This window comes from Piliocolobus tephrosceles, unplaced genomic scaffold, assembly GCF_002776525.5.
Source record: "Piliocolobus tephrosceles isolate RC106 unplaced genomic scaffold, ASM277652v3 unscaffolded_15770, whole genome shotgun sequence".
NCBI lineage: Eukaryota > Metazoa > Chordata > Mammalia > Primates > Cercopithecidae > Piliocolobus > Piliocolobus tephrosceles.
In genome coordinates, this window is record NW_022297388.1 from 12,336 (window position 1) to 31,448 (window position 19,113).

The window sequence follows — 19,113 nt, forward strand, 5'->3', positions numbered from 1 at the left end:
GGTGGGGAAGTACTCCGACTTGCCGTCGACAGCAGTGCCCACGAACAGCTTGCTGGGCCCCTGGCCCTGCTCCACAATGACACCAGCCATGGAGTCGGGCTCCTGGGCCCCCGACAGGTAGTGCTCCTTGCGGTGGTGCGGCTCACCCAGCTTGAAGAGGTCGTCCACGCGCAGGAACTGGCAGATGCCCTGCCAGATGCTGCCGCAGGCCACCAGGCGGCGGGCCGCATAGTCTATGAGCAGCAGCTTGTTGATGTTGTCCACGGGGGCCAGGCGGTGGGCACACACACGCATGCTGGGGGGTGGGTAGCAGCGAGCGTTGTCCTCGACAGGCCCCGTGACATGGGCCCGCAGCTCAGTCAGGTTGGGGGCCAGCTTAAAGACTCGGTTCACTGCGCCCACAAACACCTCCCCAGTCATCCGGTGCACAGCCAAGTGGGTAAGCGTGGTATCTGTCACCACAAAGGCACGGAAGGGCCTGTTGCCCAGGGCCCCCCCCACGGCAAGGAACAGCAGCAGGAGGAGGCAGACAGAGGGCATGGCCGGCAGCCACGCCTGGGGACAGGCCTGGGGAGAGACGGTGTGTGGGAGTCAGAGGCCTCGAGCCACAGAGGGCCGGGCCATTCACCCACCACCCCGCCAAAGCCCCAGATGGCCACCGCGACAGGGAGAGAGGAGGGGCCTCCGCCAGGGCGCATGAGTGAGCAGCCAGTGAGGGCAGGCTTGGGGGCCATCAATCGTCCCTCAGCCCCTGTGCTGGAAAGGAGCCAGGAGGCCTCGCCTCAGCTGGGCCACACCCAAGGGGGCAGCAGAGCAGATGCTGGGAAAGGCCAGGCAGGAGGCCCTCCGGAACTGAGACCCCAGATGCCACATCTCAGAGCCCAGGGCAACCAACAGCAAAGAACAGCAAGCCCCAGGCCTCTGGGCTGCCCCCAACACCTGAGCTGAGGGGAGAGGGAGGCAGGGACAGAACAATTGCAAGCTGGGGAACAGGGGCAGGGGTAGGAACACTACCCGGAGCAGCACTGCCACCAGGAGCCCTGGGATAGAAGTCTAGGGAATGGAGGCCTGATGGAGGATCCAGAACCGCCATGTCCCCTGAAGGGGCCCCAGCTGCCTCCCTGACAAGGGCCTCAGCTGGCTGTCCAGGAGCCCGCTGTCTGGCGTCCCGGATGCAACACAAAGCCGAGTCGCGCCTGCCCCCTCAGCCACGCACCCAGACACACATTATAAGTCAAGCTCTGCTCAGGCACAGCCTGCGCGGCTCCCCCTCCAGACCCAGAGGTTCACCGGGGAAGGGAATGTACAGGAGGCCTTACCTGCTGTTCGGAGTCCCAGGAGCCTTACAAAAGGAGGAGCAATGTCCCCAGATACAGTCAAGGCCTTGGGGAGACAGGGCAGGAGCCACAGGGACAGTGCTGGGACTGGCACTTAGCCCCCAGGCCACACCCAGCCAGCCCCAGGCTGCTAAGACAGCAGAGCAGAGTCTTGGCAGCCAACAGGGCAGGGCTCAGCGCTACCCTCTCAGTGCCAGAGCCCCCGGGGGCAGATAGGAGGTACCCAGCTTGGGGGGGGGGGGGTGAGGGGGGGCGGTGCAGGGAACCAAACCAAGGAAGCACACGAGAGAAAAAGGGGGAAAAAATGCATTTGCCAGAACAAGGAGCAGGCCCAGCTTGAAACTGCAAAGTTTCAGCTCGGATTGATCACCTCTCCAGGGCTTTTTTGTCAGCTGGACCCTCATGCAACAGCCGGAGAAGAAAGGAAGACCAAAGAAAAGAGACGCCACATCCTGTCCTCACCTCCTCTACACCCCGGGAACACAAGCCTAGAAACAGGCTGGGGACAGGTAGGGAGGGAGACCTGGGGAGGCAGAATTTCAGGCCCAGCCCCCACCTGTAAGTGGCAACCTCGGGCATCACAGGTACAGCTGGGCCAGCAGAGAGCCTGAGGACGGGGCAGCCCCACGCAGAGACGCGGGTCCAGCGGACGCCCCCCAACACCCCTCACTGTGCTGCTGGTCCAGTTTGCCCGGGCCCCATCAGGGCACCCCTCCGCGGACTCGCGGAGCCCTTAGCGGGAGGGAAGTACAGCGCTGATCCTCCAAGGGGCCGCTCCCCTGCGACAAAGGGTCCTCTTTGGGCAAGGGGCTGGTCTTGGGTTGGCGTCCCCACCACGCGGGGCACAAGGGGCCGGGCAGACCGGCGCCGACGGGCAGGGGTAGGGCCTGACCCCCACAGGCCGAGCCGGACCCCCGGGCTGCCGGAGCCCCGGGCCCCGAGTTGGCTGGCCCCGCACGGACGGCGAAGATGACGGCCACCTACCTGTCCCTCCGCCGGCTCCGGGTGACCGCCCTCTGGCCACGTGGACGCGCCCCCGAGCCCCACCGCGGCCCCGCTCGCGCGCCCCTTCGGCCTCGCCCCGCGCCCCGGGTCCTACGCGCGCAGCCGCCGCCACCGCCCACACACTGGGCCGGCCCGGGGGCCGCCGCAGCCTTTTAAACCCGGACCGTACCACCGCGCGGGGCGGGGGCGCCCTGGGACGCCCGGCCGAGAGGCACGCAGCGGCAGGGGGCGCGGGCGGGGCCGCTGCTCCCCGCGGTCAGGGACCTCGCGCGCAGCCCCGATCCCCGCGACCTGCAGGGGGACCCGCCCGGCCAGCCGACCCCCTTCGCTCGATGGCCGCGTCCGCGGCGCGCGCCTCCCCCGCGCCCCGGCTCCCCGCCCGCCGCCTCGGGCGACCCCGGAACCCGCGCGCGCCCGCGCCACACCCCCTCGGGCCTGGGGCGCGCGCCCGCCTCGCCCCACCCTGGCGCTCGGAGACGCGCCCGGGGTCACCTGCCACCGGGGCGCGGCCTCGCTGGTCCCTGCCTCTCAGGTGCACCGCCGCCGAGGACTCGCGCCCCCAGCTCAAGACACGCCCCCGACAGTCTCTAACCCGGAGGGCCTGTGGCGACAGCCGTCCAAAGCAGCCCCTTCCCCCGCGATTCTGAACCCGGGCCTTTCTTCCTTCCCTTGCTTTATTTTTCCTTTTCTTTTTTTGTTTTGTTTTCACACAGGGTCTCGCCCTGTCACCCGGGCTGGAGTGCAGTGGTGAGATCATAGCTCACTGCAGCCTCGACCGCCCCAGGCTCAAACGATGCTCCCGCCTCAGCCTCCCAAAGTGCTGGGACTACAGGTGTGAGCCACCGTGTCCCGCGAAGGTTTTCCTTTTCATTTCCCTGATGACTAATGACGTTTAGCATCTTTTCATGTGCTTGTTGGCCTTTTGTATATGATCTCTGAAGAAATATCTATCCAAGTCCTTTGCCCATTTCTATTAACTATATATATGTATGTATAGATAGATAAGATAGATTTTTCCCCCCAAATTGAGGTCTCCCTTTATCACCCAGGCTGCAGTGTAGCGGCACTGGATCATGGCTCACTGCAGCCTCGACTTCCTGGGCTCAAGGGATCCTCCTGCCTCAGCCTCCCAGGTAGCTGGGACCACAGGCAAGCGCCACCACACCTGGCTAACTTTTCATATTTTTGTAGAGAAAGACAGGGTCTTGCTACATTGCTCAGGATAGTCTTGAACTCCTGGGCTTAAGCAATCCTCCTGCCTCAGGCTTCCAAAGTACTGGGATATGCTGGGCGTAGTGACTCGCCCGTAATCCCAGCATTTTGGAAGGCCGAAGTGGGCACATCACCTGAAGTCAGGAGTTCAAGACCAGCCTGGCCAACATGGTGAAACCCCATCTCTACAAAAAATACAAAAATTAGCCAGACATGGTGTCATGTGCCTGTAGTCCCAGCTACTCAGGAGGCTGAGGCAGGAGACTCTCTTGAACCTGGGAGGGGGAGGTTGCGTGAGCCAAGATCATGCCATTGCACTCCAGCCTGGGAGATAGAGCAAGACTCTGTCTTAAAAAAAAAAAAAAAAGTACTGAGATTATAGGCATGAGCCACTGTGCTCGGCCCTCAACTGACTTTAAGTAAAAGAGATCACCCTTGATAATGTGTGCGGGCCTCATCCATTTAGTTGGATGGCTTTAAGAGCAAAACCCGAGGTTTCCTGGAGAAGCAGAAATTCTGTTTCCTGGAGAAGCAGAAATTCTGCTTCAAGACTGTAACACAGGCCAGGCGCAGTGGCTCATGCCTGTCATCCCAGCCCTTTGGGAGACCGAGGCAGGCAGATTACCTGAGGTCAGGAGTTCGAGACCAGCCTGGCCAACATGGTGAAACCCCATCTCTACTAAAAATACAAAAATTAGCTGGGCATGGTGGCGGGCATCTGTAATCGCAGTTACTTGGGAGGCTGAGGCGGGGGGCAATCGCTTGAACCCAAGAGGCAGAGGTTGCAGTGAGCCGATATCATGCCATTGTACTCCAGCCTGGGCAACAAGAGTAAGACTCCATTTCAACAAAAACAACAAGACTGTAACACAGAAATTCTCCAAGTTTCCAGCCTGTCCTACAAATTTCACACCAACTTGTCAGCCCCGACGATTGTGTGAACCAAATCCTTAAAATAAGCTGTGTGTGTGTGTGTGTGTGTGTGTGTCCTGTTGGTTCTGTTTCTCTGGAGAACCATGACTAATACAGATGTCTTTCCATTTATTTAGGTCTTCTTTAATTTCTTTCAATGATGTTTTGTCGCCCAGGCTGGAGTGCAGTGGCCAGATCTCAGCTCACTGCAAGCTCCGCCTCCTGGGTTTTCGCCATTCTCTTGCCTCAGCCTCCCTAGTAGCTGGGACTACAGGCACCCGCCACCTCGCCCGGCTAGTTTTTTATATTTTTTTTAGTAGAGACGGGGTTTCACCGTGTTAGCCAGGATGGTCTCGATCTCCTGACCTCGTGATCCGCCCGTCTCGGCCTCCCAAAGTGCTGGGATTACAGGCTTGAGCCACCGCGCCCGGCCAAATGGAATTATTTTCTTAATTTCATTTTGGATTTTGTATAGAAATACAATTGATTGGCCAGGTGTGGTGGCTCATGCCTGCAATCCAAGCACTTTGGGAGGCAGAGGTGGGCGGATCACTTGAGATCAGGAATTCGAGACCAGCCTGGCCAAGACGACGAAACCCCGTCGTCTCTATTAAAAATACAAAAATTAGCCAGGCATGGCGGCAGGCATCTGTAATCCCAGTTACTTGGGAGGCTGAGGCGGGGGGCAATCGCTTGAACCCAAGAGGCAGAGGTTGCAGTGAGCCGATACCATGCCATTGTACTCCAGCCTGGGCAACAGAGAAGTAAGACTCTATCTCAAAAAAAAAAAAAAAAATTGATTTTTGTATAATAATCTTTTTGGAGACAATGTCTCACTTTGTCACCCAGGCTGGAGTGCAGTGGCATGAACACCACTCACTATAGCCTCGCCTTCCCAGGCTCAAGCAATCTTTCCACCTCAGCCTCCCAAGTAGCTAGGACTACAGGAGCACGCCACCACACCAGGCTAATTTTTGAATTTTTTGTAGACACAGGGTTTCACCATGTTGCCCAGGCTGGTCTCCACCTCCTGGGCTCAAGTGGTCCGCCCACCTCAGCCTCCCAAGTAGCTGGGACTACAGGTGTGTGCCACCATGCCCAGCTAATCTTTGTATTTTCTATAGACACAGAGTCTCACTATGTTGCCCAGCTGGTCTCGAACTCCTGGGCTCAAATGATCCACCTGCCTAGGCCTCCCAAAGTGCTGGGCTTACAGGCGTGAGCCACCACGCCTGGCCTTAGTCCCATCTTTGTCATCTCATCCATTGGCTTGACCAGATGCACAGGTGTTACCCTTCGATTCCCTTGGCCATCTGTCCAGTTTCAGAGCATCAATCATGTCCTGTCTTGACAGCTCTGCAATTTCTCACTCCATCCTCTCAAGCTCTCCTGCGAACTCCAGGCTCCAGGTTCATAGATCCAAATCTCTGCTTGGATCTCAACATACCATTTCCACAAGCGAAGCCTTCATTGTTCACCCCAGACTTGCTTCTCTTCGCATGCCCCGCATCTTAGTAAAGGTTCTTCCTCTTGCTCAGGCCAAAGTCTTGGAATTCTTGACTCCTCTCTTTCTCTCAAACACCATGTCCTATTCCTCAGCAAATCTTGTTGCCTCTCCCCCCAAAATCTATCCAGAAGCTGATCTTCTATTCCCACCCTGGTCCAAGCCACCAGTCTCTCATTAGGATGGCTGTGGTGGCCTCCTCACTGGACTCCCATGCTTGCCCTCCCCCAGTCCCTTTGCCACACTGCTACAAGAGTGACTGGAAAACTTAAGTCAAGATTACGTCTTGCTCCTGGTAAAAGCCTCCAATCACTTCCTTGATAACACTGACTTCCAGAAGACCGTCTAACTATGACCTCAAACCCAGAAGGCATAGAAGACAAAAGAGTCCAACTAGTTAAACATAAACTTCTTGTGTCTAAAAAACACCATAAAATCAATGAAAAACGAGGAAAAGTATTTGCACTATTTAACACAAAGGGGTATTCTTCATATATGGAAGGTACCTAGGATTCTACATATTATTTATTTATTTGAGACAGAGTCTCGCTCTGTCACCCAGGCTGGAGTACAGTGGTGCGATCTCGGCTCACTGCAACCTCCGCCTCCTAGGTTCAAGCAGTTCTCCTGCCTCAGCCTCCTGAGCAGCTGAGATTACAGGCGCCCGCCACCACGCCTGGCTAATTTTTGTATTTTTAGTAGAGACGGTGTTTCACCATGTTGGCCAGGCTGGTCTCGAACTCCTGACCTCAGGTAATCTGCCCGCCTCGGCCTCCCAAAGTGCTGGGATTACAGGCATGAGCCACTGCACCCGACCGATTTCTAGATAAAAAAGACCAACAAGAGGCCAAGGCAGGAGGATCACCTGAGCCCATGATTTCAAGATCAGCCTGGGCAACATAGTGGAACCCCGTTTTTTTTAAAAAAAAAAAAAAAAAAAAAAAATCCAAGAAGACCAACAATAGAATTAATGGGCAAATGTCAGGAATAGACATTTTGCAGGAGAAATAAAATGCACATAGTTTTTAAACATGTGAAAAGATAAATACAAATTAAAAACCACACTAAGATCAAACAAAAACTTGTACGTGAATGTTCATAGCAGCATTATTTACAATAGCCAAAAGGTAGGAACACCTGAAATGCCCATGCATGGATGAATGGATAAACAAGATGTGGTGTACACAGACAACAGACTACGACTCAGTTAGTTATAAAAAGGAAGGAATTCTGACCATGTTACAACATGGATGAACCTCAAAAACATGATACTAAGAAAAACAAGCCAGACACAAAAAGTCATGCATTGTATGATTCCATTGATGTGAAGCTTCCAGAACAGTCCAATCCATTGAGACGGTAGATTAGCAGTTGCCAGGGCCTGGGGAGCTGGGGAATGGGGAGAGGCTGCTGAATAACCACCGGATCTCCTTTCGGGGATGAAAGTGTTCCAGCAGAGAGAGGCAATGGTCACACAACAATGCGATGTACCAAATGCCACCAAATTGTACATTTTAAAATGGTTAATAGCTACTTTTCTGTTATGTGAATTTTTCCTCAGTTGAAAAAATTAAAAATACAAAGAAGAAACAAAACCACATGCTGAGAAACCATGTCTCCATCTCAGCTTGGCATGCGTCTCCCTGCGGCGAGTGAGGGCATTGTGTGGGCAGGGCTGGGGGAGCCGGCCCTCATCCTGCCCGTGGGGCTGCCAAGTGGGCAGGCCCCAGGGAGTGGAGTTGGCCAGTATCTGCCATGCCGACTCTGTAGCTGAAGAGAGAATGAGGAGGGTCTCTGTGCACCCATGTGGAAAGATGCCAACTATTGGGCTATATGGCTAACGGACACTACGGTGTCGAACGGCATGCAAGCGCAATACCTTTCGTGTGAGAAAGGTGAGGGCCAGGAGGGGCAGCCATAGGAGCTTGTCTTTGTCTAGAGAAAGAGGACAGGTAAGCAGGCACTGAAGAAAAGCACATGTCTGTTGGGGACATTGCAGGAACTGGCTTCCACACTGACATGGGAACCACATGGCTTCTGCTGGACAGTGAAGGTGAGGGAAAAGGGTAGCATCCAGCCCTGCCCCTCATCTTGGAGCTTCCTCCTTCCCCTTGTTCCAGCCCAGCTCACCTTTTTTTTTTTTTTTTTTTTTCTTTGAGATGGAGTTTCACTCGTCATCCAGGCTAGAATGTGGTAGCATGATCTCGGCTCACTGCAACATCTGCCTCCTGGGTTCAAGCGACTCTCCTGCTTCAGCCTCCTGAGTAGCTGAGATAACAGGCACCTGCCACCACACCCAGCTAATTTTTGTATCTTTAGTAGAGATGAGGTTTCACCATGTTGGTCAGGCTGGTCTCGAACTCCTGACCTCAAGTGATCCACCCGCCTCAGCCTCCCAAAGTGCTGGCATTACAGGCGTGAGCCCCCATGCCCAGCCTCCAGCTCACCTTTGACCCAGACTTGGTGTTCCCTCTGCCTGGAACGCTCCCTCCTGCATTGGAATGGCTGACTTCTTGTCATTTGGATGTCAGCTTAAATGTCCCCATGCTAGAAAGGCCAGTTCATCTTGTTCCTACATTTTGTTTCGGTTTTTTGTTTCCCTCTCTGTTGTCTACACACACAGCCCCCGGGAACGAGGACCGGGTGAGCAAAGTAGGTGACCACCCCTGATACACACTGATCCTTGGTGACCTTATCCAGTTCCAGAGCATCAAATAGCATCCTCAGCCAAACACAGTGGCTCACACCTGCAATCCCAGCAATTTGGGAGGCTGAGGTGGCAGGATCACTTGAGCCCCGCAGTTCGAGACCAGCCTGGGCAACAGAGCTCTTAAGACCCCATATCTACAAAAAAAATTTTTTTAAATTCTGTTCCAATGTTCATGTACATAAAAATAGCTGGGTGTGGTGGTGCACACCTGTAGTCCCAGCTACTCAGGAGGCTGAGGCGGGACAGTCACTTGAGCCCAGGAGGTGGGGGCCGCAGTGAGCTGAGATCTCACCACTGCACTCCAGCCTGGGAGACAGAGCAAGACCCTGTCTCCAAAAAAAAAAGGAAAGAAAGAAAAAGTACATTACTCTACCCTCATCTCTATTCCTAGTGATGCCACATGGCTACTTCCCAGCCACGCTGAATGAGACACTGGGCCTCTGCACTGTCGGGTGCCATCAGATCTCCACATTTGCCAGGAAGGGGAGGCCAGACCCAGGACTGAGGTGCTCCTGACCAGTGAGGGGCTATCCCCTGTCCTTTCTTCTTGGCTTCAGGACAGGGGAGGAAACAGGGAGCTGTTAGCTGGCCTTTCTCAGCCTCCTGGAGCCAGGCCTGCCTGCCTCAGCTTCGCCAAGTGGAACCTGGGGAACCAGCGGCTGAGGTGGCAGAGTAGGGGTCCTGGACCCATCCCCAATCTGGATCCTGCCCCAAGGGCTGTCTGAGCAGGGCTAGCTAGGGCAGGGCAGGCAAGTATTGAGCGCAGGGCACCACAGCAGACAGACTGTGCTGGGACGGCCCAGAGCAAGGAAGGCAGGGGTGGCCACAGGACGGCCACGTCCCCTACAGGAAACTCAAGAGGAGCCCAAAGGCCTGGGGAGGAAGCCCCTTTCCACCCACCAGAGTCACCACCGCCCAAGGACAGGCGCCCATGGTCAAGAAGCAGTGCCGCAAAGACACCTCAGGAATGGTGGGGCTGCCCCGGTGACAGATTCCCCAGGCACGCATGACATGTCCAGAACAGGCCAATCCATGGAGACAGAAAGCAGATGGGAGCCTGGGGGGGGGGGGATGTGAAGCGGGGAGCCTGCTCGTGGCCACAGGGCCTTTTAGAGGGATGAAAATGTCCTGGAAGCAGACCAAGGTGATGATTACACAACATGGCAAATGTGCTAAATGCCACTGAATTGTACAGTTTTAAATGGTCAAAACGACAAATGCATTTGGTCCGAACACAAATGGCTTCTCACACTGCAGGCGCTCCAGCTCTCACATGTGCACTTCTTTATTGGAAAAGAATAAAGCAGTCACTGACGTGCCGGGGGCAGGACACAAGCAGCTGCCATCCTCCTTCCCAGCGTGCCTGGCATGGTCGCAGGGGAGCAGGTGCCTGGAGTCCCGGGGACACCACGGGGCACGCTGAGGGAGCTGAGGAGCCAAGGCTGCGCAGCCTCCCAGATGCTCAGCGGATCTGGTGTGACGACAAGGTGGATGGAGGAGACAAGGAAGGCGAGGGGTGAGCAGGGACTGACCACCATCCCCACCTGGGAGGGGTCCCTGCCAGCCGCTCCTCACCGTGTACTTGTCCCACTTCTTTTCAGGGTCGTAGGGTTCCCAGCGGCTGGCAGGGAAGATGTGCTTGTTCTTCTCGTACCAGCTTCTCAGCACCACCTTGCCTGCATGTGACTAAGGGAGGAAGAGGGCAAAGGGCCGCCTGCCGACCTCCCCTTCCCTCGGTTTCTCCTCCACAGCCCAGGGACACCCGTTCCCCCTAACACGGCCCCCTATGCTGTACCTCATCCTTCTCCACAGTGGCGTCACTGAGCAACCGCACATCGTCATGAACATCAAAGTTGAAGAGCGGCCCTGCAGGAGAGAAGCAGACAGACCAATGTCCTGCTGCTGCCCCGGTGACAATATCGGGGGCAAGGTGCTATGGGGGTGGCTGGGCCGGGGGCACTCACCACTCTTCCCCCGTGCCTTGGTGACGATAAAATCGTAGAAGCTGTGATGCTGGGAGTCAAGGGCAGGAAAGTGGCGCTTTGATGGCCCATCTCGGCCCCTCCCCCCCCCCCCCCCCCCGCCTGCGCACACCACCCCCACCAGCCTGAGCCAAAGCCCAGGGCGCAGCACCCACTGTGGGTCCTGGGACTGAAGGGACTCACGTGTGGGATGATCAAGTCCTCCTTGATGTACATGAGCTGCTCCACCCCTGCGGACCTGAGGGAGGAAGGCAGGAGGGTGTGGGCAAGAGGATAGCACCCCTGCCCATGGAGGGAGGAGGCAGCCAGCCCAGGAGAGCCCGTGCTGGGGCTGGGAGGCAGCGGCCAGTGGGCTCTGAGGGAAGCTCCATGGTTTAGTGAGCCCAGGACTGGCACCCAGCACCCTCCCCCTTTGGGCTAAGGAACCAAGGCAGTGTGCTCCCAGCGAAGCGCTCTCTGGTGGGAGGGAAGGGAAGAGGAGCCTGACCCCGTCTTTTGGGAAGATAGTGCCCAGCACGCTGCCTCCTTGCCCAGGCAGCGCCCACATCCCACTGGGTGTCTGGCACCCGGGCTGGAGCCACAGCCATGCACACAGGCACACCTCGCACCTGAGCTCACTGAAGTCTTTCCGAAGAATCTCGAGCGCCTTCTGCAGGAACTGCTGCATGGTGTTGCCCTTTCTCATCTGCATCCGGGAATCCAGGAGTTGGGAAGGGAAGGCAGAAGCCTGCAGAAGGGCTCTCAAGAAGGCAGAGGCCCAGAGGGCCCTGCCAGAGACTGCAGGGCCTCAGCTAGGCCTGGGCCTCACTCCCCAGACAGAGGGCCAGGCCCCGGAGCCTGTTATCCTCAGGATCCCTGGGGCTTCCCAAGTCAGGAAGGTCAGTTCCTTCCCACGGAACCTAAGGGAGGCTGGGCCCATGGTGAGCAGGAAGCAGGCTGCACGCTGCCTACCTTGACCGTCCGCCGGTGCCCAGAGCCATCCCAGTAGCTGAAGGTGATCTCGATCTCCTCGCCTACAAGGCAGAGCTGCCTCTTGGTCTCCAGACCCAGGCACCCCCGCCCCACCGAGAGCAGCCTTGGGGCTCAGCGCACCACCCAAGAGACTGTGGACAGGAAAGCTGGCTTGGGCCCAGGCCCCTTGCGTCTGACTCCGCAAGGACTCACTCTTGATCTTCTCCTGCTTGGCTTCCCACTCCTGCCGCAGCTCTTCCCGAAGCCGATTCTCCTCCTCCTGGGAGAGGGAGCAGGCAGACGGGTGAGGCCCAGGGCTGCTCAGGGTGCACACAGAGCCTGGCTCCCCGAGCAAGGGTATCCACCAGGGCTGGAGTCGAGGCCGGGGTCAGGGCCAGGCAACCTTTACCTCACGGTCTCGATCAGGCAAGAAGCTTGTGTCCACGTCTGGGTTCTTCCCCAGTTTTCTCTTCTTCGTGGTGATCTCTGGAACAAAAGGAAGCCAAATATCACAGCATTATTATGAAAACGATTTTGCTACGGCCAACGCCTGGGGTCCCCCAAGCATACTTTGAGAACAGCTGATCTAGAAGACAAGCCTAGGGCGGGCACAGAGACTCACACTTGTCAACCCAACACTTAGGGAGGATGAGGCAGAAGGATCGCTTGAGCCCAGGAGGTGGAGACCAGCATGGGCAACACAGCAAGACCTCGTCTCTACTAAAACTCAAAACAATCAGCCGGGTGTGGTGGCGCAGCTGCAGTCCCAGCTTCTCGGGAGGTTGAGGTGGGAGGATCGCTTGAGCCTGGGAGGTCGGGGCTGCAGTGAGCTGTGATCAAACCACTGCACTCTAGCCTGGGCAACAGAGTGAGACCTCGTCTCAAAAACAAAAAACCAAACAAAACAAAAAAACAAAGACAAATGTAAACTCTTTAACCTGATGCTCAAGGGCAGAGATTCTGGAGCCTGGTTGCAGATTAGAATCATTTGGAGAGCTTTACAAACACGGATCTCAGGGTCTTGTGGCTGGGCCCCCTAAACGGAGCCTGTAGGGGGAGGGAAGAGCCCACCAAGCAGTGTTTTGTAAAAGCCCCAGTGATACACAGTGAGGGTGACAACCTTTCCCCCAGGCCTGCACTGTCCACGCCAGTAGCTCCCAAGCTCGAGACCAGCTTGGGCAACATGGCGAGATTCCGTCTCTACAAAAAATACAAAAATACAAAGCGCCTGTAGTCCCAGCTACTCAAGCGGCTGAGGTGGCAGGGCCCCTTGAGTCCAGGAGGTCACGGCTGAAGTAAGCTGTGATCACGCCTCTGCACCCAGCCTGGGACACAGGGAGACAGTCTCAAAAACAACAACAATCAAAACAAAAACACAAACACAAACCAGTAGCTCCCGCCGCACACAGCAGCCGAGTACCACAGCTAGTGCATGTGCCACAATGGTGATATTTTGGATACACTGGGTGAAATACAACGTCATACTAAAATCCTGCTTGTTTCTTTTTCTGTTTTACTGTGGCTGCTGGCAGGTTCTTCTTCCCCACAATCCTGCACTTCCCTCAAAGCCACGGCACCCAGACTGTTACCACAGCCACACAGTGCCATCCCGCCTCACTTCACTCCCTCCGCCATTCCCTGGGGAGCTGCCACCACACCCTCCAGGGGCCCGTGACACAACTTGCTCCCAATCTTCAAACATGCCCACTCTTTCCCGCTGGACTTCTGGCATATACTTTCTCATCCTTAGGGCCTAACTCAACCCTCCCCTCCTTCCCTGAGCCCTGGGTTAGCCCCATGGGCCCTGAGCAGAGCAGTAACCCTGAGTAGTGTCTTCAGTGCATGGTGACCCGTGACTTCCGCCAGGAGAGGGACAGCACCCTATGTGCCCTGGCCAGGTACAGCACAGGTATGTGACACACATGGCAGCTAGGCTGGCTTTACCCGCACTCTCCAGCCATCCTGAGCTTTCCCTGACAGCCCCTTGTTCTCACAGCTGAGACCTGCAGTGTCTGACTAGTAGCCACGGAATTTCTGTGACTGTATACGTCTACGCTGAAACAAATCAAATAGAATGAACCATTTAGTGCCCCAGTCATACAAGTCACCTGCAGCAAATGGCTACCATATTGGGCGGCACAGACTAACATTTCCATCATCACAGAAAATGTGCCCAGCCAGCCTGGTCTAGACCAGCTTCTCCCCTCCCTGGTCTCCTGTGTGTGGTGCCTCCAGAGGGCAGCTTTTAGAGCCATCTTGACAGGGCATCAGCTTTGCTGACAGCCTCTCACACTGGGGACCCCTCCCCAGGGGCCACGGGCGGGGGTCTGACTCCAGCCAGCCCTCACCTTCCCTTTCCATCTCCTCCTCATACATAGCTGCCTCCTCTTCCTCCTCGCCTCCCTCTTCTTCCTCCTCCAGGGTGAAGGACAGGCTGGAGATCTTCCGCTTGGCTTCCTTCTTACGCTCCTTCTCTCGAAGCTTCTCCAGCTTCCTAGCGAGGTGCAGGTGGCCCCATCACACACCATGTCCTTCCCCAACCCTGACCCAGCCGCTTCCTTGACCCAGAACCACCTGTGTGCCCTATGTGGGTCCTGCCCAGCCTAGGCTGGGTCCCCAGTGCCCCAGAGGGGTCCTGCTGTTCTGGATCACTTCAAGCTCATGGGTGAGGGCTCCGTTACGAACAGCAAGCACAGAGGGCCATAGGGGCCGCAGGACAGAGAGGAATGGGGAGAATGCAGGCTGCTCAGGCACCAGGTGCAGGGAAAGGACCCACTGCATTTAGAGGGTCAGAAAGACAAGCCGCCATGGTGAGAAGACGTGAGCGTGGACCCAAGGAGGCAGGAGAGAGAAATGCAAATCGCAAGCTAGATGCTACCCCTGTCCCAAGGCAGGAGACAGGGTCTCCCTCCAGGGTGCAAAAAGAGCCTGACCGGCCCCGGGACCCCATGAGCACTAGCTCCATGTTGAGGGCTGCGGCGAGAGGACCCACATCTGCAGCTCCTTGGACTGCTCCTTCTTGGCCAGCTGCTTCTCCCGCTCCTTCACCAGAGCCTCCTGCTTGGCCTTCATGTCATTCAGGGTCACAAGACCTTTGAAGCAAGGAGGCACAAGGGGCAAGGTAGTCACAGGGCCAGTGGAAGAGTGGCCCAGGGCCCGGGTGAGGGGCACCCACACCCTGCTCACCCACGGTGCTGGACTTGAGCTCTGCCTCCACCGCGTCGTAGTGCGCAGAGAACTTCTTGTCAATGTTGGATTTCATGATGTTCTCCTGCGGGGAGGGACAGCCACCATGAGAGCTCCCCTCCCTGTGGAAAAGGCAGGCTGGTCATCAGGGACCTGGGTTATAGTCCAAATCTGCCCCTGTGCCCTTGTCGATGGAAGGTTCCATGAGGCTGGGCGGGGCTCTTCAAGTGCTAAGAGTGCCAAATGGGGCTGTTTCCATCCCTGAGCTGCTCTGGCTCTTCAGGTCTCCTACTGGGGATCACAGGTCCCTCAGCAGCCTGAAGCCACCAACCCTACTGACTTTTGGCCTTTTTCATCTCCAGCCTTTAAGCTGAAGCTTCCGAGACCCAAGCCAAGGGGTATCAGGAGAGGGCAAACAAGAACAGAGTGGCCGAGGGGCCTGGTCCCTCCCTGAGTGATTTTCCTCCCTCTAGGCCCCCGAATGTCATCAACAGCTTCCCAGGAGGCCTCTCTTTGGCCCCATGTCAAGCCCTCGCTGACCAGTGGCCTCCCAAGGTGGTTGGCAGAGAAATACACCTTCTGCTTGCTGGGCACCCCGGCTCACACAGTGTGGCCAGGGCATGAGGACTTGGTGTTTCAAGGGTCCTCTGGCCGGGCTTCCCCAGTTCCCCAAGCAGGAGCCTGCTCTTTCCTGGAGCCCCGAGTCCTGATGAGTGAGTCTCCCTAAAAGGATCAAGCTCCTCCACGCTCCTTCCCTGACCACCACCATCACGGGCCACTCACGGGAAGCAGGGGATGAACCGCTGGCGCCCGGGAGGTTCATGCCTGCCTCACAGATGCAAGGGGTTCTGGAAGGAGCCTCCTGGCCAGTGGACTGGGCCAGGTCTGACTCAGGCCTCCCAGCGCCTCTCCAGGGGGAGAGGAACAGCCCTGCCCGGTGTCCATAGGACCAGGGCAGAGGCCTGGCTCTGAGGGCCGAGGGGCCAGAGCCAGGGCGCTAGGTGCCCAGGCGAGGCGACGAGAGGCTTGTCCCCGCCGTGCCTCCCAACAGAAACACTGGCTCGGCTCCCTCCTGCCGGAGGTCGGTCACCAGTTAGTGGCCTCAGCCTCGGAGAACTCCCGGCTCCGGGCCCATTTTACTGATGAGACTCGCCGGCTTGCTTCTGTGCTCTGCTGGAAGTCAGCGAGCCAGGGGCCCGCCCCGGCGCGCCGCCAGCGCTCCGAAGCCACCGCCCCAGGGCTTCCAGGGCCGGAGCGTGGCGCGAGGCAGCTAGGGGACCACGCCCGCGCGCATGCTCCGAGGCCCCCGGCTCGCACCTCCGCGATGCGCTGCTTCATCTGCTCCATCTGCTCGCGCTGCTTCTCCCGCTTCTTCATCAGGTGCATGGCGCGGCCGGCCTCGCTCGCGGCGCCCTTGTATTGAGCCATGGTAGCAGCGGCGGCGGCGGCGGCGGCGGCGACGGCGGCGGCGGCCCCGCCGGGTCGCGGCGGCAGCAGCAGCAGCGGCGGTGGCAGCAGAACAGTCAGCTGACGCCCGCGCCGTGACGTCAGCTACCAGGAGACGCACGGATGCCCCGCCCCTCCGCGCGCCAGCTGGCCCGGAGCGGAACCGCCGCCCGCCCCGCCCCGCCCCGCCGGAGACCGCCCCTTACCCTGCATGGACTCCCGTCCCAGCCCCCACCGCCGGCTCCTGTGGACCCCGAAGGCTGAATCCCCCAGCCCCTCGCGCTGCCTCGATGTTAACCTGAGCCAAGGCTGGGCCCCGGTCCCTCTAATTCTTCCTGTTGACCCCAAGGCTGGTCCCCTTGCTGCCTCCCTGCCTGAGGCCAGGCCCTGGTCCCCCGCATTAAGCTGAAAACTGGCACCCCTGTTCCCCTGCTTCACCCCATCCAAGGCTGGCCCGGGTCCCCTCTGGCCTCTCAAGCCAGAGGCCAAGACCCCTGCTCCCTCTGCTTTCTCCACGTTGACACCCGCCCCCCACCTGCATTGAGCACTGAGGGCTGCAGTCCTGATGCCAGCATTAACTCACTGGGTAGCCTTAAGCTTTAAGGCAGTTTGGCCCCAGCGTGCTCTGGGTGAGGAATTCCCTGACGAATGCCACGTTTTACATTCCAGAGTGAAGCTAAGCCAGAGCCCCAACCCAGGCAGCCAAAGCCCTGCCAGGTACCCAGCTTTTGGGAGATAACCGTAAAGATCCAGAGGTTCAGGTTTCAACCGTTTTATTGGGAGGTTTTGTTTTCTGTGAAATACACTAGAGGGTGGGGAAGGGGACACATTCACTTTGCAAGATAAGGGTTTCCCACCACTAAAGGAAAGGTACGGGCAGGGCACACTGGGGTTTGGGTCCATTTTCCCACCTCCTTCTGCTTTGCTCACATTTCTTTTTCTCTCAGCAAGTACCACAGAACACAAACACAAAGACAAGAAACAAAACAGCAAATCAACCTCCAAAGGGGCCACGCCCAAGCCTTCCCCGCTGCCCCAGGCTGGGCAAGGGCTGGGAGGGGCTGGGGCAGCTCACTCTACAGCCCCCAGGCCACACGGGAAGGCTGCAGGCTCAGAAAGGGTGGGTCGAAGTTAATAAATTAGAATAAATTAGGGGGGAGGAATGCAACTTTGTGCTGGGAGGGCCCCTTCTCTCCAACACGCAAGAGTTGGTGGGGGGAGGTGGGGGCATCTCCAAAGGCCACTACAGTGGGGGTAAGAGCGGTGGGGGCAGAAGTCACCTTTTCCTCCCTGTCTTCCCGAACAGAGCAGAAGAATTAGGGGTGGGGGGAAGAGACACACACAAGGAGAGGAACCCTCTTTTCCTAGGATAAGGAAGGGCCAAGAAAGAGGATGCTATCCAACCCCCCATCTCCCAAACCATCGCTAGGGTTAAGGATTTGGTCAGTGGATCAATGAGGTGGGTGATGGGAACGTGGTGGGGGAAGCAGAGGATGCTGGAGCCCTCTAGGAGAACAGACACAGGCTGGGGCAGCAGGGGCTGGGGGCGGCCACAATCACTGCTCAGCTTCTCCAAAGACGTCGTTCTGTTTACGCTTCATGTTCTCAAAGTCAAAGGCCATGCCAGCCATGCGTTTGTAGATGTCTTTGATGTCGTTGCAGGTTGTCTCAAAGTGTGTGGTGGCATCATAGGAGCAGGAACAGAATACCTGGAAATAGCCAAAGCCCAGCGCCCAGGGTGAGTCAGGCAGGTGCCCTGGGGGGGCAGCCAGGAGCCAGGGCTGGGACAAGCTGCTTACCTGGCTCTCACAACCATCATCAATGGGCTCATACAAGTCACTGATAGCCACAAACCTGAGGGGCAGACAGAGGGGAGGGGACAGGCCTCACAACGGGCCATGCCCTTCCTGGTCCCTAAGCCCAGCTGCTGGGCTCCCTCCCTCTCCCCCTCGGGCTCAGCCCAGCCCCTCACTTCTGGTCAATGGGCTCCAACAGCTCCAGAGCCGGCTCCACCTCCTTTTCAGGGTCCGTGGTCTCCACAGTAGTGCTGGCGATGGCGATGTACTTGCCCTGGGCCGCCACGTTGTGTGCATAGGAGATCATGCACACGTAGATGTCTGGCCACAGGAAGAGCTCCGTCAACTCGGGCCAGAGGCGCTGGCCATACGCAGAGATGGTTTCCAGTGGCTGGGCACAAGTCTGGCCCACCTGTCCCCTCCCCAGCCCCGCAGAGCAGGTAGCATCCAAGCCGCCACCCTCCCAGAGGGGAAGAGTCCAGGCCACCCAAACCCTAGGGGTCCAAGTTGTGGTGACTACAATGTGGGTCAAATTTTTTCCAGAGAGGTAAGGCAAGGAGCTCCGACACTGATGGGGAGAGAAAGGGTAACCCCAAAGAGAACACCCTAGAGGAAGTTGCACCGGCACCCGGCCTACCTGACTTCCTGTTGACCTGGTTCTGGGGGATGATTATTTGGCAGGAGTTGGCGTCGTTGGTGTTCTTGATGGGGTGGCTAAGGATACAGATGATGCGGATAACTTGGCCAGCCTTCCGCACACGGTCCGGGATGTAGCTGGGGTCACAGATCAGCTGCTTGCAGCGGGCCACCTGAGAAAGCACCAGAAGTCCTCGCCCGTCAGATCACTCCCTTAGGTAGTCTTGGGGCTGTGCTCACAGCAAAGGCAGGCAGCTCTGGCAGACAAGGCGCTCCTCGGAGCCATCACTACTGCCCCTCCTGAATGCATGGCCCTGCCCTGCAGCTCACAGAGGTGGGCCCTGACGTATAGGCTGGGTGCCCGCCCCCACCTCCCAGACGCCCCGTGATCAAGAACACTTTCTGCACTACAGACGTGGCGTGTGGCCTCTGAAAT

General features: G+C 57.6%; 3 protein-coding genes across 5 annotated transcripts in view; all 3 read right to left on the bottom strand.

Moving 5' to 3' along the window:
* The window catches only part of PLXNA3 (plexin A3), a 12,902-nt gene extending 12,335 nt beyond the window's left edge, over window positions 1-567 (bottom strand). The window contains exon 1 of the mRNA XM_026450229.1: window positions 1-567. This exon is cut by the window's left edge and continues 10 nt beyond it. Coding sequence (XP_026306014.1) covers window positions 1-540 — 540 coding nt within the window. The 5' untranslated portion in view covers window positions 541-567.
* A 9,352-nt stretch (window positions 568-9,919) lies between these two features.
* FAM50A (family with sequence similarity 50 member A) lies at window positions 9,920-16,337 on the bottom strand. Of its 3 annotated transcripts, none has more exons than XM_023199591.2 (13): window positions 16,117-16,337; window positions 14,800-14,884; window positions 14,606-14,705; window positions 13,962-14,107; window positions 12,023-12,099; window positions 11,827-11,893; window positions 11,614-11,675; window positions 11,271-11,347; window positions 10,846-10,900; window positions 10,645-10,660; window positions 10,476-10,546; window positions 10,256-10,366; window positions 9,920-10,151 (listed from the first exon to the last, which is right to left on the bottom strand). In XM_023199591.2, the coding sequence occupies exons 1-13, from the start codon at window positions 16,225-16,227 to the stop codon at window positions 10,143-10,145; spliced, it is 987 nt and encodes a 328-aa protein (XP_023055359.1). In that variant the 5' UTR covers window positions 16,228-16,337; the 3' UTR covers window positions 9,920-10,142. The 3 variants fall into 3 exon arrangements, 2 of the variants coding, with proteins under 2 accessions (XP_023055359.1, XP_023055358.1); XM_023199590.2 differs by having other exon boundaries at window positions 10,645-10,693; window positions 16,117-16,322; XR_003307557.1 differs by having other exon boundaries at window positions 10,645-10,900.
* Window positions 16,338-17,001: 664 nt separating this feature from the next.
* On the bottom strand, window positions 17,002-19,107 carry LOC111532473 (rab GDP dissociation inhibitor alpha-like). Its single transcript, XM_023199589.1, has 4 exons — window positions 18,679-19,107; window positions 18,218-18,362; window positions 18,045-18,099; window positions 17,002-17,954 (listed from the first exon to the last, which is right to left on the bottom strand). The coding sequence occupies exons 2-4, from the start codon at window positions 18,346-18,348 to the stop codon at window positions 17,802-17,804; spliced, it is 339 nt and encodes a 112-aa protein (XP_023055357.1). The 5' UTR covers window positions 18,349-18,362; window positions 18,679-19,107; the 3' UTR covers window positions 17,002-17,801.
* Window positions 19,108-19,113: the final 6 nt, after the last annotated feature.